The 17,988-nt window shown below is 39.3% G+C and overlaps 2 protein-coding genes across 5 annotated transcripts in view; both read left to right on the top strand.

The window, feature by feature from the left end:
- The window catches only part of CRY1 (cryptochrome circadian regulator 1), a 105,065-nt gene extending 91,440 nt beyond the window's left edge, over nucleotides 1-13,625 (top strand). For 2 of the 4 annotated variants that reach the window (XM_007096456.2, XM_042993102.1), the window contains exons 11-13: nucleotides 1,000-1,071; nucleotides 1,148-1,251; nucleotides 2,199-2,843. In XM_007096456.2, coding sequence (XP_007096518.1) covers nucleotides 1,000-1,071; nucleotides 1,148-1,251 — 176 coding nt within the window. In that variant the 3' untranslated portion in view covers nucleotides 2,199-2,843. Of the gene's footprint in view, nucleotides 1-999; nucleotides 1,072-1,147; nucleotides 1,252-2,198; nucleotides 2,844-8,299; nucleotides 8,364-13,556 lie in introns of those variants that run through there. The other 2 variants (XM_042993101.1, XM_042993100.1) reach the window with 2 other exon arrangements.
- On the top strand, nucleotides 13,602-15,234 carry MTERF2 (mitochondrial transcription termination factor 2). Its single transcript, XM_042993103.1, has one exon. The coding sequence runs from the start codon at nucleotides 13,602-13,604 to the stop codon at nucleotides 14,769-14,771; it is 1,170 nt and encodes a 389-aa protein (XP_042849037.1). The 3' UTR covers nucleotides 14,772-15,234.
- The last annotated feature ends 2,754 nt before the right edge of the window (nucleotides 15,235-17,988 follow it).

The raw sequence follows: 17,988 nt of genomic DNA, 5'->3' as shown, positions 1-17,988 counted from the left end.
TTAACAGCCTTACAGGTCCCAAGAACTGAGGGTTTTTAGTTTAATTAGAGGTGACTGTGAAGGGCACACTAGAAGTTTAAAAATCAGGGTGCTTGTTGTGATGAGCACTGGGTGTTGTATGTAAGTGATGGGTCACTGAATTCTCCTCCTGAAACCAATATTGCACTGTATATTAACTAAAATTTAAACGAAAAAATAAAAATCATGTGACTTAAAATATCAAGGAACACTAGTTCATTATTTATGGTGGAGGTATCCCTTTCCAATGATAGAAGGCTTCATCCCTGATCCACTTTCCCAATTTTGAGTACTTTGAAAAGCTGAATTCTTTATCCAGAGGAAGTTGATGAGCATGAAACTATAATAAGAAATAAGTAGCTTATCTTGCTCAGACCAAGGTGACCTCTCTGTAGGGGCTAGAATGTTCATATTTGTCCATTATCTAGACACACTGACAAAAATGTTTCTCTAGAACCTATTTCCTGTGCCAACCCATTCTCCTGTGACACTGGTTCTTTTTAGAAGGGTTGATACAATTGCTAGGTAACTGCCATGTTGTTTCTGAATTCTTGTGTGATTTGAATTGTTAAATTCTCATCTGGCAGGCCCTTATTCACTTATCTCCAAGGGCATATGTTTTGGACAGGCTCTGAGGGGAGAATGTGGAATAGAGGCACAAGAGGTGAAAGAAGGATATATATCTCACGGTTGCCCTATATTTTCCTTCTATGATCAAGTGTCTCGTTGTCATGCAGTAAATAAATGTTTTTTAGAAAATGATTATTAGTGATTTTGCCTTTGAGCCAAAAGTCAACATTTCTATGACCCTAAGTTTAAGTTTTCCTGATTTGAGCATATGGTTTTTGGTTCATATGAAGGATTGGGGTTTAGTCTGAAAAAGCGTAAATGCCCTAATACAGTTACTAAAAATTGGATTTGTAGTCTTAATACATACAACTTAGAATTTAAATAATTTTACTGTGTTTTAAATACTAACAGGTTGCTCTCAGGGGAGTGGTATTTTACATTATACTCATGGAGACAGTCAGCAAACTCACTTACTAAAGCAAGGTAAGAATGAAGCATTTGAGCATACTGTTCTTTTTACCTTTCCTATCGTAAACATACATTTTTTTAAAATACGTAGGAAGAAGCTCCATGGGCACTGGTCTCAGTGGTGGGAAACGTCCTAGTCAGGAAGAGGATACACAGAGTATTGGTCCTAAGGTCCAGCGACAGAGCGTTAATTAGGTAAATATTTTAAAGCCTTATTTCTTGCTTTAGTGGAGTGTGTAATCAACATAAATTAAGACAGTTTCCAAAATAGAACTAATCTCTTTTTTCAAACTAGAGAAACTGAGGCATTAACTTTTCAGTAATTGTTACAAAACCATTTAATTATTAGACAAGAGAAGTGCATCTGTACTGGACAGAGTGCTTCACTCAGTTTTGAAAGTGATCATCTTAATTGATGATCTTTAAATTTGAAAAACTTATGATGTTGTGCTCAAGTTTTTTTCTCAGAAAAAGACATTTTTTTCATTTTCTTACTATGTGACCATGAGTCTAAAACAACCGAAGTGACTTTTTATTGTAAGTAGTATTAATATAATCCCTTTATGAACTTTTCCCCGCATCTTTGCCTCTTAAATGTTATAAGTTTCTTTTATGTATTGTGATACTTCTGAAATCTAAATTCTTTCAGGGAATAGTTTAATTTTTTAAAAAAACTGGCCCTTTTCCGAGTTATCAAAAAAGCCATGGCTATATTCAGTTGAATTGGATGTGGCATATTATTTTATCATTTAAATTTACATGAAAAATATCTATACAGTGCATTTGCCAGTTTTTAAAGACTTTTGTTTCTTCAGTTATCTTAAACTGTGTGCTTTTTTAAAAATTATTGCTAACTATACTTACAGTAAGTATATAATTGAGTAACGTATATAATTATTGAATCAATGTGATTGATGTGCACTGGAAACTAATATATTGTATGTCAGTTATACTTCAGTAATAATATATATATATATATATGGACAGCAATAATAAAACATTTTAAATATTGCTGTTTTCTTAGTGCCAACCTAATTTAGATTGTAACTTTCTTGAAGATCAATAAACACTCATCAATTTTTTTATCATTTAATTCCTTGAAATCAAACTTTACCCAGTTTCTTTTTCCCCTTAAATCACAGAAAACATTCAAGAAGAATACTGTTGCAGCTGAAATTGGTGGGGAGTTCAATACTTTTTTCAGTTAAATTATTTTAAAATGTCCTTCATTGATGGAAAGCAGTTACATTTTGAAATGCATTGTTTCTAATGACATTTCTGTAGTTTTAAACTTTTTAATGAATTTCACGTAGGATGAATGGTAATTTGTATATAAAGAACTTGATAAAAAATTTGCTTAATGTAAATAGAAATAGTCACAGTTAGTATAGACCCATCAATATATTTTTGATAATTTTTCATGTATGGTAAAAGTTAAAGTGGCAAACTGATATCCTGATATAAAAATTAATGTTTTGAGTGTCAATGTGGGAAGATAGGAGGTTTTTAGACTTTCTTAAAAGACTTTGTTAAAATTTTAGGACAAAATTTTCTTGACATCATTGTTTGATCTAACTTTACACTCTTTGATAATAATGTTTTAGAAAATATGCGCCATCACAATTGGTAGTTACAGCCTCTGTTAACACAGACAATATGTTTTAAAGCTTCATGTATGCCTGTTTTGACGCAAATCTGTGGAAGTATCATGTGTTAAGTTCTCCTTGTCTCCCTTTGTTCATTTACAGCTAAGTGACTTTGTTATTAAAGTATATGCATATATGGAATCTTGTGTACTTGGTGGTGGTTGTTTTTTTCTTCTTTAAGTTTTTGTTTTAGTTAAGTGGGAGAGCATTGTTATATGAGATGTGATTACAAATTAGAGAGTCTATAAACCGCATGTAGCCATTCTGAATGAAGGAACAACTTCCAATATGTAGTAAAATAGTATTTTTCAAAATTATTCCAGATAAGATTACTATCTTCCAAATACTTTGTACTTTCAAAAATAGGTATCTGCAAGAAGGGTTTAAAACCAAAGAGATTTTTTTCAGGTAATGGGGCTTGTAACTATGAGTTAGTCACTACAATTAATAATGTGGGCTCTGGAGTCAAAGGCCAGGCTCTGCAACTCATTAGCTTTGAGATCTTGAGCAAGTTATTAACCTTCTGTGCCTTCTTTTTTGTCTTTGAAATGGAGGGGAGAGTAGGATCTCCGTCATACTACATATGAAATGCTCGTGACAGTGCCTGGCACGCGGTAGGGAGCTCGCTAAGTGTTAGCTGCAGGGCTGCCGTGCTGTGTAGCTCCCTGGATTGTGTAGGGCACAGTCTGCTTAGCTGTATGCTCTAGCTCTGGGTAGCCGTCATTATTTTCATTACTATTATTATCCCATTCCTGTCTCTTGTAGGCAAGTTTTTGTCTTTTAGAATTCCAATCTTTTATTTTTTTATTTTCCCAGTCTTCAGTTGTGATAGATGTTCAGTGAGATAATTGTATCAAAAAGTAAAGTAAGAGTCATTTGAATCCAAAATCCAGAAACAGTAACATTTTTATATGATGAGCATTTTAAAAAGTATCCTAGATAATGGATTAATACTAATTGATAAGGTCCATTACTGAGAAAAGAAAAAAGTATGCCTTCTCTTCTTTCACCACTGTTAATAAGGAGTGATATTTTCGCTGTTTTTCATGATACTTGTATATAACAAGCTACTCTTTAGACCGGATTGTACTGTACAGCACCGAGCAATTCATAGACCTAGGATTTACCATCACCATCCAGGGGAATAAAAGATTCCGTTTTAATGAGAATAAATATTTTAGTAAAAGAACATTGTTTCAGCATAGGCATTGATATTTTGTTTTAAACATAGGGCTATTTGGTTTTTAGGGGGTTTTTTGCAAAGCTTTTTCAGTTTGGTTTGAATTGTAAATAAAAAGAATCACTGAAAGGGAAAGACAGGTAGCAGTCAGTGTGTTCCAGTTGAGTAGATGTTTGAATGCAGTGGTTTCCCGTAACTAGAGGAGCTAGTGTTCTGAAAATCCTGCTTGTGGCTGAGGAATTTAAGGCCTTTTATTCATTCAAGAAATTATATCTTGAAATCTTATTACCAAACATGTTCTGTTCTAGCATCTTGGAAAAAATGAGTTGAGGAAACCAAGCTTTTGAAAGAACCTACATAAAGTCTTTGTTTTTACATTCACTTGAAATAAATTAGTAACTTGGGATATAAAAGACCAGTAACAGTATTATTTCTAATGCATCTCTTAAGTACTAGAAACTTTAGGATCTCCCCACAATTTCAAACATGTTTGTAATTTTTGTATGTGTGTAATATGCATTATACTGGCTTCTTTCCTCTGTCTCTCCATCCAAGTGTTATTGTTGTTTCCCCCCCCCCTGGTTGTATTGTCCTAGAAATTCACTAAATATTTGGAATGGAAAAAACTTCAGGTAGCATTTAGTTATTATTACAGTTGACAGAGCTGACTTGGTCAGTTTCAAGTTTTGATTACAATGCACAGGGTAATAGGTATTACCATTTCTTACACAAGTCTGTGGAACCCTGGTACAAGCTAAGCTGCCAGCTCCCTAGTGTACATATCTGCTCCCTCCCTCCTGAACAGTGACTGCAGCGTGCAGTTGTAAGGCGCTTGAGTTTACTACATTCCTTGACTTCCTTCTCTTCTCTGTAACCTACTCCAATTCCTTTTCCTAAATGCAGTGAAACATTTTGTTTGGTCCGGACCCCAAATCCTTATATCGCAGGAAAAAGTGTTCAATAAAGCCATGAGTAATAGGATTTTTATTTAAGGGTAACTCAGGGGAAGAAAGGTTACTGGACAATCACTCCCTGACTTCATCATATACATTAGCTACTCATTTAATTCTAGAATATCCTGGAGACCAAAGATGATCCTGAGAGAAGGAGCTAGGATTCTTGTTGCTAGTCTGTGTAATTTAAGGTGCAGATGTTGGTCCCTCTCAAAAAGCCTGTTGAGCACAAAGTGAATATTAAGGGTAGACTCAAATTAGCATTTTCTGAGTTCCTATCATGTGCCAAATATTGTTCATAGGAAAATAAATTCTTAAGTATCCACAAGGAGTTCACGAGGCGAGAGGGCAGTCTGGAAGAATTACAGTGGTGTGAGTTCAGGCTGTTAGAAGTGTGCACAGTGTGCTGTGAAACACATGAAGGAAGAGACCTCCAGCCTGGGAAAATCACAGCTTTCCTGACTCCAGCTCTACCCAGGAGCATAGGACAACTAGGCAGGGTGGGGGCACCCTGTCTTTGGAAACATTTAACTGTACTTGGGATTCATCATGTTATCTGTTGTTAATGTCTTTGTCCTCCACTGTCCTACATGTAAACTCCATCAGGACAGGGAATGTACTTTTAAAACCCCCTTTGTCTTGTCCACCGGTGTCTTCTCATTGCGGTTTCACATGCTTGGCACTTAATAGGCATACCATAAATATTTGTTGATTGATAGATAAATGTGAGAATAAATGGGATGGACACTGAGACTGGCTTTAAGGAGAAATTAGTTTATAAGGTGAGCATCACAGGTAATAATTAGAATGGAACTGGACAGTTTGTCGGAAAAAAACAAGTGTTCAGGTGAAAGCAGCAGGAGAGAGGCTTTTAAAGACGAATCAGACAGTCGCTGGCTACTGGGGGCGGGTGGGAGGGGGGGTAGCAGGGAGACTAGATATGTTCCAAAGAGGTTTGGGGGTTGTTTTGTTTTGACTACATTTCTTTTATAAATTAGTTCTTTCCTATGGAATTATTTTGGGAATTCTAAATGGCTATTGCTTAAAAGATACAGCGGCTTCTGAATTCTACATTTTTTCTTATGGGCTGGTGACATTCCTCAAGGGACAAAACGACCGGAACTCCCGTTTCCTAAATGCTGGTAAGGAAAGGGTGTGAAAACAGCCCGCAGTAATTGCTGGCTCCTGGCTCCGTTCCCAGGAAAGCTGATTCCCACGCTGGCAGGCCTCCTCGCGCAGCCCCGCTTTGCGTAGGGTCACGTAACCTGTGTCCTGCGCCCTGATTGGTTGCGTTGGGACTCCGGGGACATACGTCTGCGAGCACACGTCTGGTGGGGGGGGGGGGGGGCTCTCAGGTCTCCTGCTTCGTGATTGGCTGTGGGTAGAGGGGCTGGTGGCCTGGGTGGCACTCCTGAGGGAAATTCGCCGGCTTCTTGGGACCCTGGTCTCGGGACCTTGATCCTGTTCCCAGGCCTGGGGAAGACGGCTCACCAAGGGAAACCTTCGCGGGGGGAGGGAGGAAGGACGGAGCCAGAGACCCGGGACCGACTGTGTCTTCGACGGAGCGGACAGGTGAGTCCCAACCCCTTCTCCGCCCCTGGGGGTGAGCACCACCAGCATCGCAGGGGCCGACTGGCGGGGGCCAGGGGCTGGGGACCTTGGGCCGCGCACGGCGAAACCAGTCTCCTGTTCAGTCGCCCAACTCTGTCTGCCTGGCGGGGGCGGATGCCTCGGCGCCGTAGGTCAGAAATTTCTCTGGAAACGCGCGGGCCCCACGAGATGGGTGTGTGGCTGTGGATTATTGCCCGAGAGTCTTTTCCTTCGGTCCTCGTTTTTACCTATAAACACTGGGGTTAATTTGAAACTGTCAGCAGATCATACATGTTATAAAGGTAGAACTTAATTGAAATTACTGGTGTTGTAGAGAGGACTGTTAAGGATGAAAATTGTGCATTTCACTCCTCAGAAATGCTTCAGAATAGCCCACATTGTGACTTAACACACATTTGCTAAGAGCATTATTACTGTGTAGGGCACAGGGAAAGAGCTGTACCCTAGAACCAAGTTGTTGGGTTTAAATCCAAGGCCTGCCCTTTGTTAGCTGAGCAACCCTGGGCAAGTTACTTTACCTGCATCTGTTTCTTCATCTTTAAAATGGGTTGTTGGGGCGCCTGGGTGGCTCAGTCGGTTGAGCGTCCAACTTTGGCTCAGGTCATGATCTCATAGTTCATGAGTTCGAGTCCTGCATCGGGCTCTGTGCTGACAGCTCGGAGCCTGGAGTCTGCTTCGCATTCTGTGTCTCCCTCTCTGTCTACCCCTGCCCCACTCGTGCTCTGTCTCTCTGTCTCTGTCTCTCAAAAATAAACATTAAAAAAAAAATTAAAATGGGTTGTTGTGATAATAAATTTTCTGAATACTCTGTAAGTAGTTTATGGTATTAGCCCAATTTAGTCTTCACAGTCACCCAGGATGTAGGGTCCCCGTTTTCCTGACACTCCCCACTGAGGCACAGAAAGGTGACATGACTTCCTTAAGTCACAGCACAACTAATGACCAGGAGTTAAGCCCATACAGATCACAGTTGTACCCACCACATTAGGATGCCTCACCAACTTGGTTTGTTCATTGAGTTTCAGTTAACAAATACTGATTTTGTTCCCCTGTGGACCAAGTTCTTTGCTGGGTGCGAGAGACAGAGCAGAATGGCACACAGACCTTGCCCTCCCAGTGCTTGCAGAGAGTGTGTGGCTCTCACCAGGTTCTCCAGTGCTGTTTGTGATCCCAAGGTATGAAGAAACATTTTAGCAGAAGAGCTAGTGTCTAGTGTAATGTCTAACAACACAGCACGAGCTTAAAAAAAAAGAAGAGAAAAAGAAAAAAACTGGTTGAATGGGTGAAGAACTTAGAGGAGTTAGGGTCAAGAGCAGGGTGCTGTGGAAGAGCACACACAAAGGTCCACCTGCCCAGCCTCTTAGAGTCAGCAAATGCCAGTCTAGTGAAGTGTAGGGAAGCAATTCATTGGAACATGGTGATGACCAGTCTCTGCCCTCATGGAGGGTGACAGAAACAACACATGAACAGCTGCAACAGTGACAAGTGGCACCAAGGAGCAGTCCTTGGTGCTGTGAGAGCCTGTAATGGGGGCAGGAGGCTTCATCTGTTTATGAAAGTCAAGGAGGTCTAAGAAAGTGACAGACCTAGGGGTTAGACAGGGGTACTTTCGGCATGGGGAACAGCCCTCAGTCTTCAAAGACCCTGTGGTGTGAATGTGTAGAGCACCAGAGACTGAAAAGAACTGGTGGATTTTTTTTTTTTTTTTTTTTTTTTTTTTTTTTTTTTGGCGGTGGGGGTGGGGGTGGGGAAGGTGCAGGCACAGATTCGGGTGGTGACAGAGACCAGACAGAGAGGCCTTTTAGGCCATGGTATAAGGCATTTTTATTTTGTTTTATGTCTTTATCCTAAAGTGCCACTGAAAAGTTTATTGCAGGGACATGACAAGATCACATTTTGAAAATTTGGAGAGAAGCTCAAGTGATTAACTGAAGCCCTGGATGAAAATAGGATCTCTAAGGAGAAACTGTAAGGTAAGAAGGGGAGAGGGTCTAAATCAAGTCTTGAAGATGGGCCTGCAAAGGAGACAGATAAAGGGAAGTCAGAGTGGAGGAAGGAAGGGGGAGAACTGGGAGGATGGGGAGTCCTGGAAATCAGGTGAGAGAATATTTCGTGGAGAAAGTGGTCAACTGTGCTGAAAGCTGCAGAGGTCAAAAGAGAGAGGAACTAAAAGTGCTCATTGGCTCTAATCACATGGAAATTGTCTTTATTGGGATCTATGTAGGGAGGAGGGGAGGAAATGGAGAGAAAAAGATCTGTGAGAATTAACTGAGAGTAAGAGAAAATAGGGTTTTAGGTGGAGTGGCAGTGAGAAGAGACTTTGAATTGAAGGGTGGGAGCCCCAGAGAGGAGGACAACTGAAAGAGTGATTTTACAAGGAAGAAAGGGTCTGGATGTCTCAGGCCAGACAGGTTGGGATCAGTACAGGAGCAGGGATTACCCTGGATACTGAAGGGTATACTTGTAGCAGAGGGGAGATACCAGAAGATTTAAGTTTGGTGTGATGAGTTGCTCTCCTTTCTTTGCACAGATTAGAGGCAAGAGCATTGGTTGAGAGTAGAATAGGGGTTGAGGGGAGCTAGAGGTCCAAGCTGAGGAGATTTGACATCCTTGGTGGGGGATGTGCAAGAGTGAGTTGCCCCAGAGATTGTTTTAGAATGGTCTGGCAGAGGGGGCCAAGTATGCAGCAAAGAAATTAGCCTCCTGGCTTATTCAGGGAATTGCAAAATAATAGGGAATTGAGGATGGAAGCTAGGTAGAATGAAAAGCTGCATTTTTTTTTTTTAATGCTTATTTGGGGAGAGAGAGAGCATGAACTGGGGAGGGACAGAGAGAGGAAGAGAGAGGGTCCCAAGCAGGCTCCACACTGTCAGTGCAGAGCCCAACTTGGGACTCGATCTCCTAAACTGTGAGATCATGATTTGAGCCAAAAGCAAGAGTTGGATGCTTAACCAACTGAGCCACCCAGGCGCCCCAAAGCTACATTTAATGTATAGTAAAGGAGGCCTCACAAATCATGGGGAAAGAAAGGACTGCTCAAAAACAGTGCTTGGAGATAGCCAAACTGTTGATAATCTGTTTAGACTTGTCACTCATAACAGAAATTTCAAGTGAATTAAAGGAGCTGTCTTTTTTAAATCAAACAAAAATATAGAAGGACATATGGGTGAATTTTTGTCATCATGTAGTGCATAAAGCAGTAGGAATCATCAAAGGAAACTTCCATGACCCTTCGACCACTTAAAATTAACCACTTTGTTCTGACACAAGCTATATTATGTATGAACCTTGAAGACATTATGCTAAGTGACACAAGCCAGATGCAATGGGACAAATATTGTAAGACTCCACTAATATGAAGTACCAAGGATAGGCAAATTCCTAGAGACCAAAAGTAGAATAGAAGTTACAAGGGGGCTGAGAGGAGGAAGGAGTGGGGAATTACTGTTTTATGGGAATAGAGTTTGTGTTTGGGGTGATGAGAAAGCTCTGGAAATCATGGTAGTGGTTGTACAACATTGTGGATTTACTTCATGCCACTGAATTGTATACTTAAAAATGGTAAGAATGGGGGGTGCCTGGGTGACTCTGTCAGTTGAGTGTCCGACTCTTGATTTTGGTTCAGGTAATGATTCCAGGGTCATGGGATCGAGCCCTGCGTCGAGCTCCATGCTGAGCATCAAGCCTGTGGATTCTCTCTCTCTCTCCCTTTGCTCCTTCCCTGCTTGCGCACACTCTGACTTTCTCTCTGAACAAATAAGTAAATAATTTTTTTTAAAAGGTTAAATGAGAAAAATTTATATCTTAGCACAATAAAAAAAAGTAACCATTTTGGTATGCTGGAATGTACCTTCAACAACTAAAAGTGAACTGGAGAAAATCTTTCCAAAAACAAGAGGATTATTTTTTTAATATATGAAGAGTTTATATAAGTCAATTTTTAAAAAGCAGAAAGATTGCTATTTAAAAAGGCCGGAATAGGGGCACCTGGGTGAGTCAGTCAGTTAAGGGTCCAACTTCGGCTTAGGTCATGATTTCTCAGTTCCCCAGTTCAAGCCCCATGTCCGGCTGTGTGCTGACAGCTCAGAGCCTGGAGCCTGTTTCAGATTCTCTCTCTCTCTCTCTCTCTCTCTCTCTCTCTCTCAAAAAGAAACAAACATTAAAAAAAATTTTTTTTAAGGCAGGAATAGCTAATTCACTAAAGGAAATAGATGGTCAAAATAATTCATTAAGCTCTGCCTCATTAATACAAGAAAACAAAGTTAAATTAGTGTTGTGTTCATTTTTTACAAAATAGAATTAAAACTAATGAGAAAATCAGTCATACTCCTTGTGACAAGGTCATCTGACATTTGTTCTGGATTATAAAGTAACAACCTAGCTTTTCAAATGTTCACATAGCTCCTCTTCAATAATTCCATTCCTAGGAATTCATTCTAAAAGAAAATAATAGCATACTTGATGTTAGGGAATGAATCACAAAATTATATCTATCCCATATGTCATGTGCTCATTTTAAATGTTTAGAGTGCTTTTGATGCCAAGTTTAGATACTTAGAGTGGATAAAAAAAAGAATAAATAAACTGTGTATATATAAATGTGTGTTAATTACAGAGGATTCACAACATTTGTGCTTTTCACTTTTCTTCGTCAACTGTGTTTGCTCATCAGAGAGAAAGAAAGAGCAAGACAGGCAGCTTTAATTATGAGACAACCCACCTGAGCACATGATAGTTCACCCTGGAGTAAGCAGGAAATGTGAGACGGCCTGCTTTACCCTCAGCCTCATTGGGCAGGAGCATCTTGCTGTGGTCAATGTGGTGCTAGTGTTTAGTCTGTCATTTTGTGTAATGTGACCCCCACACTAAGCCAACTATTTCATCTGGTGCTAGCCAAACACTGGGATCTGCTCCAGTGCTTGGGGAACCCCTTGCCAGACTGGACTTACCTAGAAGACATTATGTTGGTATTTAATGTGGTGCCGGTTTAAGACATTTTCAAGAAAAATTCTGAGTCTTCACAATTTCAAATTGGAGGCTGAGCTTACACCCTAATTCTCATATACCAGGTAACCTTGCTTGTATGTAGTTCAAAATTATAAAGGGTGCAAGAATCAGAAAAAAAAACAACAGACATGTATGTCAGATATGAACAGTTGTCTATAGGTGGTAGAGTTGTGACTTTTTCCACTTCCTTATTCTTTTCAGAGTGGGGCGGATCCTCTGAAGTGAGAACGTATTGCTTTTATAAACTGTCACTTGGGACGACCGAAGCATTTAAAATAGTTTTCACAGTTTTCACTTACTCTTTGTAAATAATGTACTTCTGTCTAAAATACAATTTAAACTCCTATTACTACAAGAATTTTAGCTTCAGATATTTCCTGGTAATGGCTACTATTTATTGAGTACTTCCTATGTACCAGGCTTTGTGCATAGTCCTGGACATGCATTTGAACCTTCACGGTATTCCTGTAAAGTTTATGTCAAGTTAAAGTTGTCTCCATTTTACAGATGATCCTGAGGAGTAGTAGTACATTTACTATATTGTAGTAGTATTGAACATTTACTGTGAGACACTGTTCTAGTCACTACTTGTTTACATACTTAATCTGAGGCTAAGTAACTTTCCCAAGATGACCCCATAAATTAGAACCAGGACTGAACATGGGCATCTTGGCCACGGAGTCCATGCTCCTTCCAGCATGTGGTACAGATGTGAGGCCCGAGATTGTGGGGTGTGGGGCTCCATGTGCCCATCATTATGCAGTATCTCCCTCTTCCTTCCTGTTAAAATCCATGGTCCTCTTAGGAATTTTATAAAATAGCCTAATATTTATATCTTGGCTCTTTAGGAATCATCTAAAGGAAACTAGTATTAGGAATTACATTAAAAAGAAAAAAAAACTGGTTGAACCACTCGAAGCAAAACAGAAACTACGCCTACAGTTATTTTAGACACCATGGACACTAACAATGAGCTATTATTACAAATGGTAAACCAAAATGAGAACATTGTTACTTGTTATTTTTCCTTAGAGAATAGTGATTTATTTGCATTAGTTGGGACAGGCTTGAAAGTGAAAAGTCCTTGCATATGTGGCAATGGCATTATTAAATAGTTTTCACAACTATCCGGGATTGGATTATGGCTTTTTTCAACTTTCCTTCAAACCTACAAATAATAAGGAAGGCTGTTAACTAGCTAAATAGTTCAGCACTACATGCTTTTATGCCAGGGATGTGACACTTAACCACTCTCACGTGCTGAAAGTTCAAACAGTAAACTAGGCATGTTTTAATTACCAGAGAATAACAAGAAAATAGCACGGAAGTCGATAATGCAGGAAGCACAGTGTAGCCATCTCTAGGTACGTAAAGCTGTCAAGTGGGGGCAGCTGGTTAGACTATTGTGCAAGTATGGACCCCGTTCCACTTAGTGTGATTGCCCACTGCTCCACTGGGGCAGTCACAGCGTATCTCATTTTGCCTAGCTAAGATTTTCTTTAATTTTAGGTTTATGAAAAGGATTTTCACATAATTCTGATGAAACAAGCTTACACTTATTATTTTCAATAAAATGACTTTGGATAATAATTATTTAGCAAAAGTATTTACTCTAAAATATAAAATTAGAGATGACTCCCCCCCATAAGTATTTGCTTCAGCTAAACATAAACTTGAAAATGTAAAATGTTAAAAAAAAAAAAAAACAAAAGCTGTGTGTGTGTATTAGTAAAATGTGTCTCCTAAAGAAAAACATAACGAGTTGTAGAAAAGGGAATTTGTATCAGAATGACATTTGAGGTCTTTGAATCCTTGAACTGTTTGTGGCCTTACTACTGATCTGTAAAATGGAAACTACTTCACAAGGTTGTGGCAAAGCTCACACAATGTTTATAGTGTAGAAGATGTCTAAGTTGTGATGAGGTATGTTAGTTACTTTATACATTTAAGAGGATATATGTAATATTCCACAAAAAGTTTGAAGACAACTTTGGCAAAATGCAGTTTTCCTGTCTAATTTACATCCATGTTATTTCTGTGCTTACTGCTGACAGCCCAAATTTGTGCTCCATTGTGTTAAAACCTGCATTTTCTTTCTTACAGGTGCAATAAGTACCTTCTGAGTCCCAGGACGGTGGCAATTAGCCAATGGTTGCAGGCATGTTGTGGAAGTTGCTGATAAGATCCCAGCCCTGCAGGCTGTGTTCTTTCAGAAAGATGCTATCGGCTCCAAAATACAGACCCTTTCTAGCGTGCTTCACCTATACAAATGATCATCAGTCAAACAAAGAAAATAAAAGAACAGTGGAAAAGCTCTATAAATTTTCAGTCGACATCGGGAAAATTCGCAGACTAAAAGGATGGGTACTTTTTGAGGATGAAACCTATGTTGAAGAAATTGCAAATGTTTTACAACAACTAGGTGCTAATGAAACCGCTGTAGCCAGTATTTTGGAACGCTGCCCAGAAGCAATTGTCTGCAGTCCAACGGCTGTTAACACCCAGAGAGAACTCTGGCAGTTGGTCTGCAAAAACGAGCAAGAGTTAGTCAAGTTAATAGAACAGTTTCCAGAATCTTTCTTTACTGTTACAGACCAGGAAACTCAGAAGCTGAACATTCAGTTCTTTCAAGAGTTGGGACTCAAAAATGTGGTCATTAGCAGGTTTTTGACAACTGCATCTAATATTTTTCATAATCCTATTGAGAAAAATAAGCAAATGATAAGTATTCTCCAAGAGAGTTACCTAAATTTAGGTGGCTCCGAGGCCAACGTGAAAGTTTGGTTACTGAAATTATTAAGCCAAAACCCATTTATTTTGCTGAATTCTTCTGCAGCTATAAAGGAAACACTAGAATTTCTCCAGGAGCAAGGTTTCACAAACTTTGATATTCTCCAGCTTCTCTCCAAACTCAAAGGATTTCTTTTTCACCTTTGCCCCAGAAGTATACAGAACAGCATTTCCTTCTCTAAAAATGTTTTTAAGTGCACAGATCATGACCTGAAGCAATTAGTTTTGAAATGTCCTGCCATTTTATATTATTCTGTTCCAGTTTTGGAAGAGAGAATTCAGGGATTATTGAAAGAAGGAATTTCCATAGCTCAGATAAAAGAGACGCCAATGGTTCTTGAATTAACACCGCAGATAGTACAGTACAGGATAAAGAAACTGAATTCCCTAGGCTATAGAATAAAGGATGGACATCTGGTAAATCTAAGTGGAACAAAAAAAGAATTTGAGGCTAACTTCGGCAAAATTCAGGCCAAAAAAGGAAGGCCATTGTTTAACCCTGTGGCACCATTAAACATTGAAGAGTAACTTGCAGACTGCTGCTTTCTAGCATTGCAGAGTGAAGGTGAGTAGCAGGGACTGGAGTCAGTTTGTAGGTACTAGTAATTTTAAGAAACTGCTTAGCTTCTGAGTTGTCTTAAGTTACATCTGAGTAGATAATCTCTGACTCATTTGCTATATTTTAAGATATAAACTGCATTTATTTTAAATAAAGTTGGTAATTTTGACTTTGAGCTATTTCAAAAACTCCTATACTAGTAAGTAAATGGCACATCAGAGTGATACTTTGCGAGTGAATCATTTCTAAGATACTGACAAGTACACTCCCTTAATTCAAAGTATGGATATATTTTTATTTAAATAGCACATTTCATCTGGAACACAGACTCTGTCTTCTTCCTCACCACCAGCTCTGAAACATCGCTCTAATGTGGTCTGAATTCTATAGATTAGTGTTAAGTGAAACAATAAGCAAACTTCTAATACATTTTTTTTAAGAGCAAGCTGATTTCATCTCTTGGTTGGGATAAGCAAGTGCCTTTGAGAACAAAGTATTTCTCATCCAAAAAGAATAGAGCTTATTCGTGTGGTGAGCTTAAAACTGACCATCTCAGAGAACTCTTACATGCATTACTTTCCCCGTTTTACAGACGAGGAAATAAGCTTAGAGCAGCCTGCCTGCCAAGCGACAGGGCCCAGATGTACTATGATCTGACTTCTGTTCAAACCTATGAACAGAAAAAGGATTGCTTAGGAGTTGGCATAAGAAAAGTCATGCTCTTACCTGACATGCCAAAGGAGTACTAACAACAAATTTAGGGATTTTTATGAAAATTGTAAAATTCCTTAAATGTGAAATGATCTAACTTACATACATTCGAAGTAAGCAACTTTTTAGAAAACTCTGAAAATCCAGGTCTGGCTCTTTGAAAGGGAAAGTGTGTGACAGTTGGTACCGATTTTAGTTAGTATTCCAAGTTTCTCTTTCTAAATCTTGTTCCGAGATATACATTACCCAGATAAAGACTGCCTCACGTTCATCTGTAGAGCTTGAACTCTGTAACAAATAGATAACCAAACAGTTGACTCTGACATTCAAACATCTATGTGCTATGTGTGCATGGCCTTAAGTAATGAAAAACCTATAAAAAATACAGGCCATGTTTTTAATTCATTCAGCAAATGCAAGTAACCCTTACCATCCAAATCTGTTTGGTTCCTTAGGATAGTGAAAGACATTTCTATGCAGCATCTACTAAGAGCCAGGCATGCTGTGCTTTAGAATCCTTAAAGTTGAGTACCACTATTTACTGTTCTATAGATGCGATGCAGGCAGAGAAAGGGTTAAGTCACCTACCCGAAGGTTAGGTGACCTACACAGGAAGGTTCAAGAAAAAGAATGGCAGCCAGTAATAGCCCCGCCAGGATTGAGTGCCAGATAAGAAGAGCATCGCAATGCCATCTAAGGAACAGGATCTCACTAAGAGTGATGGGAAACCATTGGAAAGAGTTTAGTTTGGTTCTTGTCCTGACATAATTATCAATGGTAAGCTTTATCTTTTATTCTCAAAAGTGTCCTAGTTTTGATTTTATATTATATGGTTGCCTTAGTAGTTCTATTGTATTTTGAGATACCTACTAGATATCTGAGATGTCAAACAGGCAAATGGCAGTTGGAACTGTGAGAAGTCAGGACCAGAGATAAATACTCTGGGGTCATTTGAGTATCTATGGTATTTAAAGCTACAACTCTAAATGAGGTTGCCCAGAGATACAGATTTATAGTACTGGCTGGCTGTGCCTGGAATGGCACAAAGAAGTCTGCCAAGGACAGAGGGCAAGGTTAATAATACCGAGTGCCATGGAGCGGTTAACTAAGATACAGATTTTAAGTGGCCATGGATTTGGCAAAAAAGGAAATCACTGGTTGGCCCTAACAAGAGTGACTGGTGCATTGAGAAAGGAAGGCAACCAGAGTGGGTTGAGGGAATAGGAAAGGAGTAAGAGGCAGGGACTATATGAAGTTTTCCAACAAATGCTGCTGCAAAAGGAAGCAGGAAAATGGAAGTTGTAAGATGAGGCAGAATTTTCTTTCAAGAAACCAAATACCAGAACATGCTGATGGATATGACCCAGGAGAGAGATGGAGGAGAGATGGAAAAGCTGCAGGATTAATATCCTCCAGGAAGTGAAAGTGGAGTGAGTGGATCTGAGCAGAGATCATAGTCCTGGTCCACATGGGAACAGATGTAGGCAGGTTGATGGAGGGGGTAGTGTGAGAGGTGAGGTGCTGTCAGGTTGCCTCTTTTTTACAGAGGGCAGTAGAACCGGTGGGAAGTACTGCAGAAGGGCTGGAAAGACAAGGTGCGAAATGGTTATTTTGAGGAGTAAGAAAATGAACATACAAGAAGGTCTGTAAGAAAGTTTGGCAGAGTTCGGTGGCCATTAATTTTAAAAAAGCCTAGTCAGTACATCAGCAAAATTTAGGTGTTCGGATCCAGGCATAGAAAACCAGAGGCAGTTACAGTTACAAAAATATATTTGTAGCTTACTCTGACTTGACAAGATTAATTTTTTTAAATAACTTTGAGAGAGCAGGAGACGGGCAGAGAGAGAATCTTCAGCAGGCTCCACGCTCTGCAAGGAGCCTGACGTTGGGCTCAATCCCATGACCACGGGATCATGACCTAAGCCAAAGTCCAGAGTCAACGCTCAACCAACTGAGGCACGCAGGCGCCCCTGACAAGATTAATTTTTTTAGAAATCCATATTCACGGCAAAACCTGCAGTACACAGACTTTATTTTCCCTTAGACCAAATCCTGTTCGATTAGTTTTAGCCCTTGGACCTTTCTGCCTTTTTCCATAATTGCATTCTTATTCAGCTCTTCCTATGAATAAAATTTAAAATATTCAAAATCAACCATATAGCAAGGAGAGACATCCTTACATAGACACTAGAGTCAAGTTTTACTTCTGTGAAAAAAGGTTCTACTAACAAAATTCTTTACTTTGAACGGTTTATAATTACACTAAATTCACTTCTGTGACAAAATGTAATTAGCTGCCAAAATAAATAGGATTATAAGACTCCTAGGGAACTCAAGTTAGCCTGGTAAATCAAGTGTCTATAGTCAGCACTGAATGCCAACAGCAGAGTGAAGGACTAGTTACTGAGTAGCCCCATTTCTGTTTCTGGACATAAGCTAGAGAAATGGTGACTTACATGAATTCAAAAGTGATAA

This window comes from Panthera tigris, chromosome B4 (genome assembly GCF_018350195.1).
Source record: "Panthera tigris isolate Pti1 chromosome B4, P.tigris_Pti1_mat1.1, whole genome shotgun sequence".
Lineage (NCBI taxonomy): Eukaryota > Metazoa > Chordata > Mammalia > Carnivora > Felidae > Panthera > Panthera tigris.
This window is presented reverse-complemented; position numbering and strand designations above follow the sequence as displayed.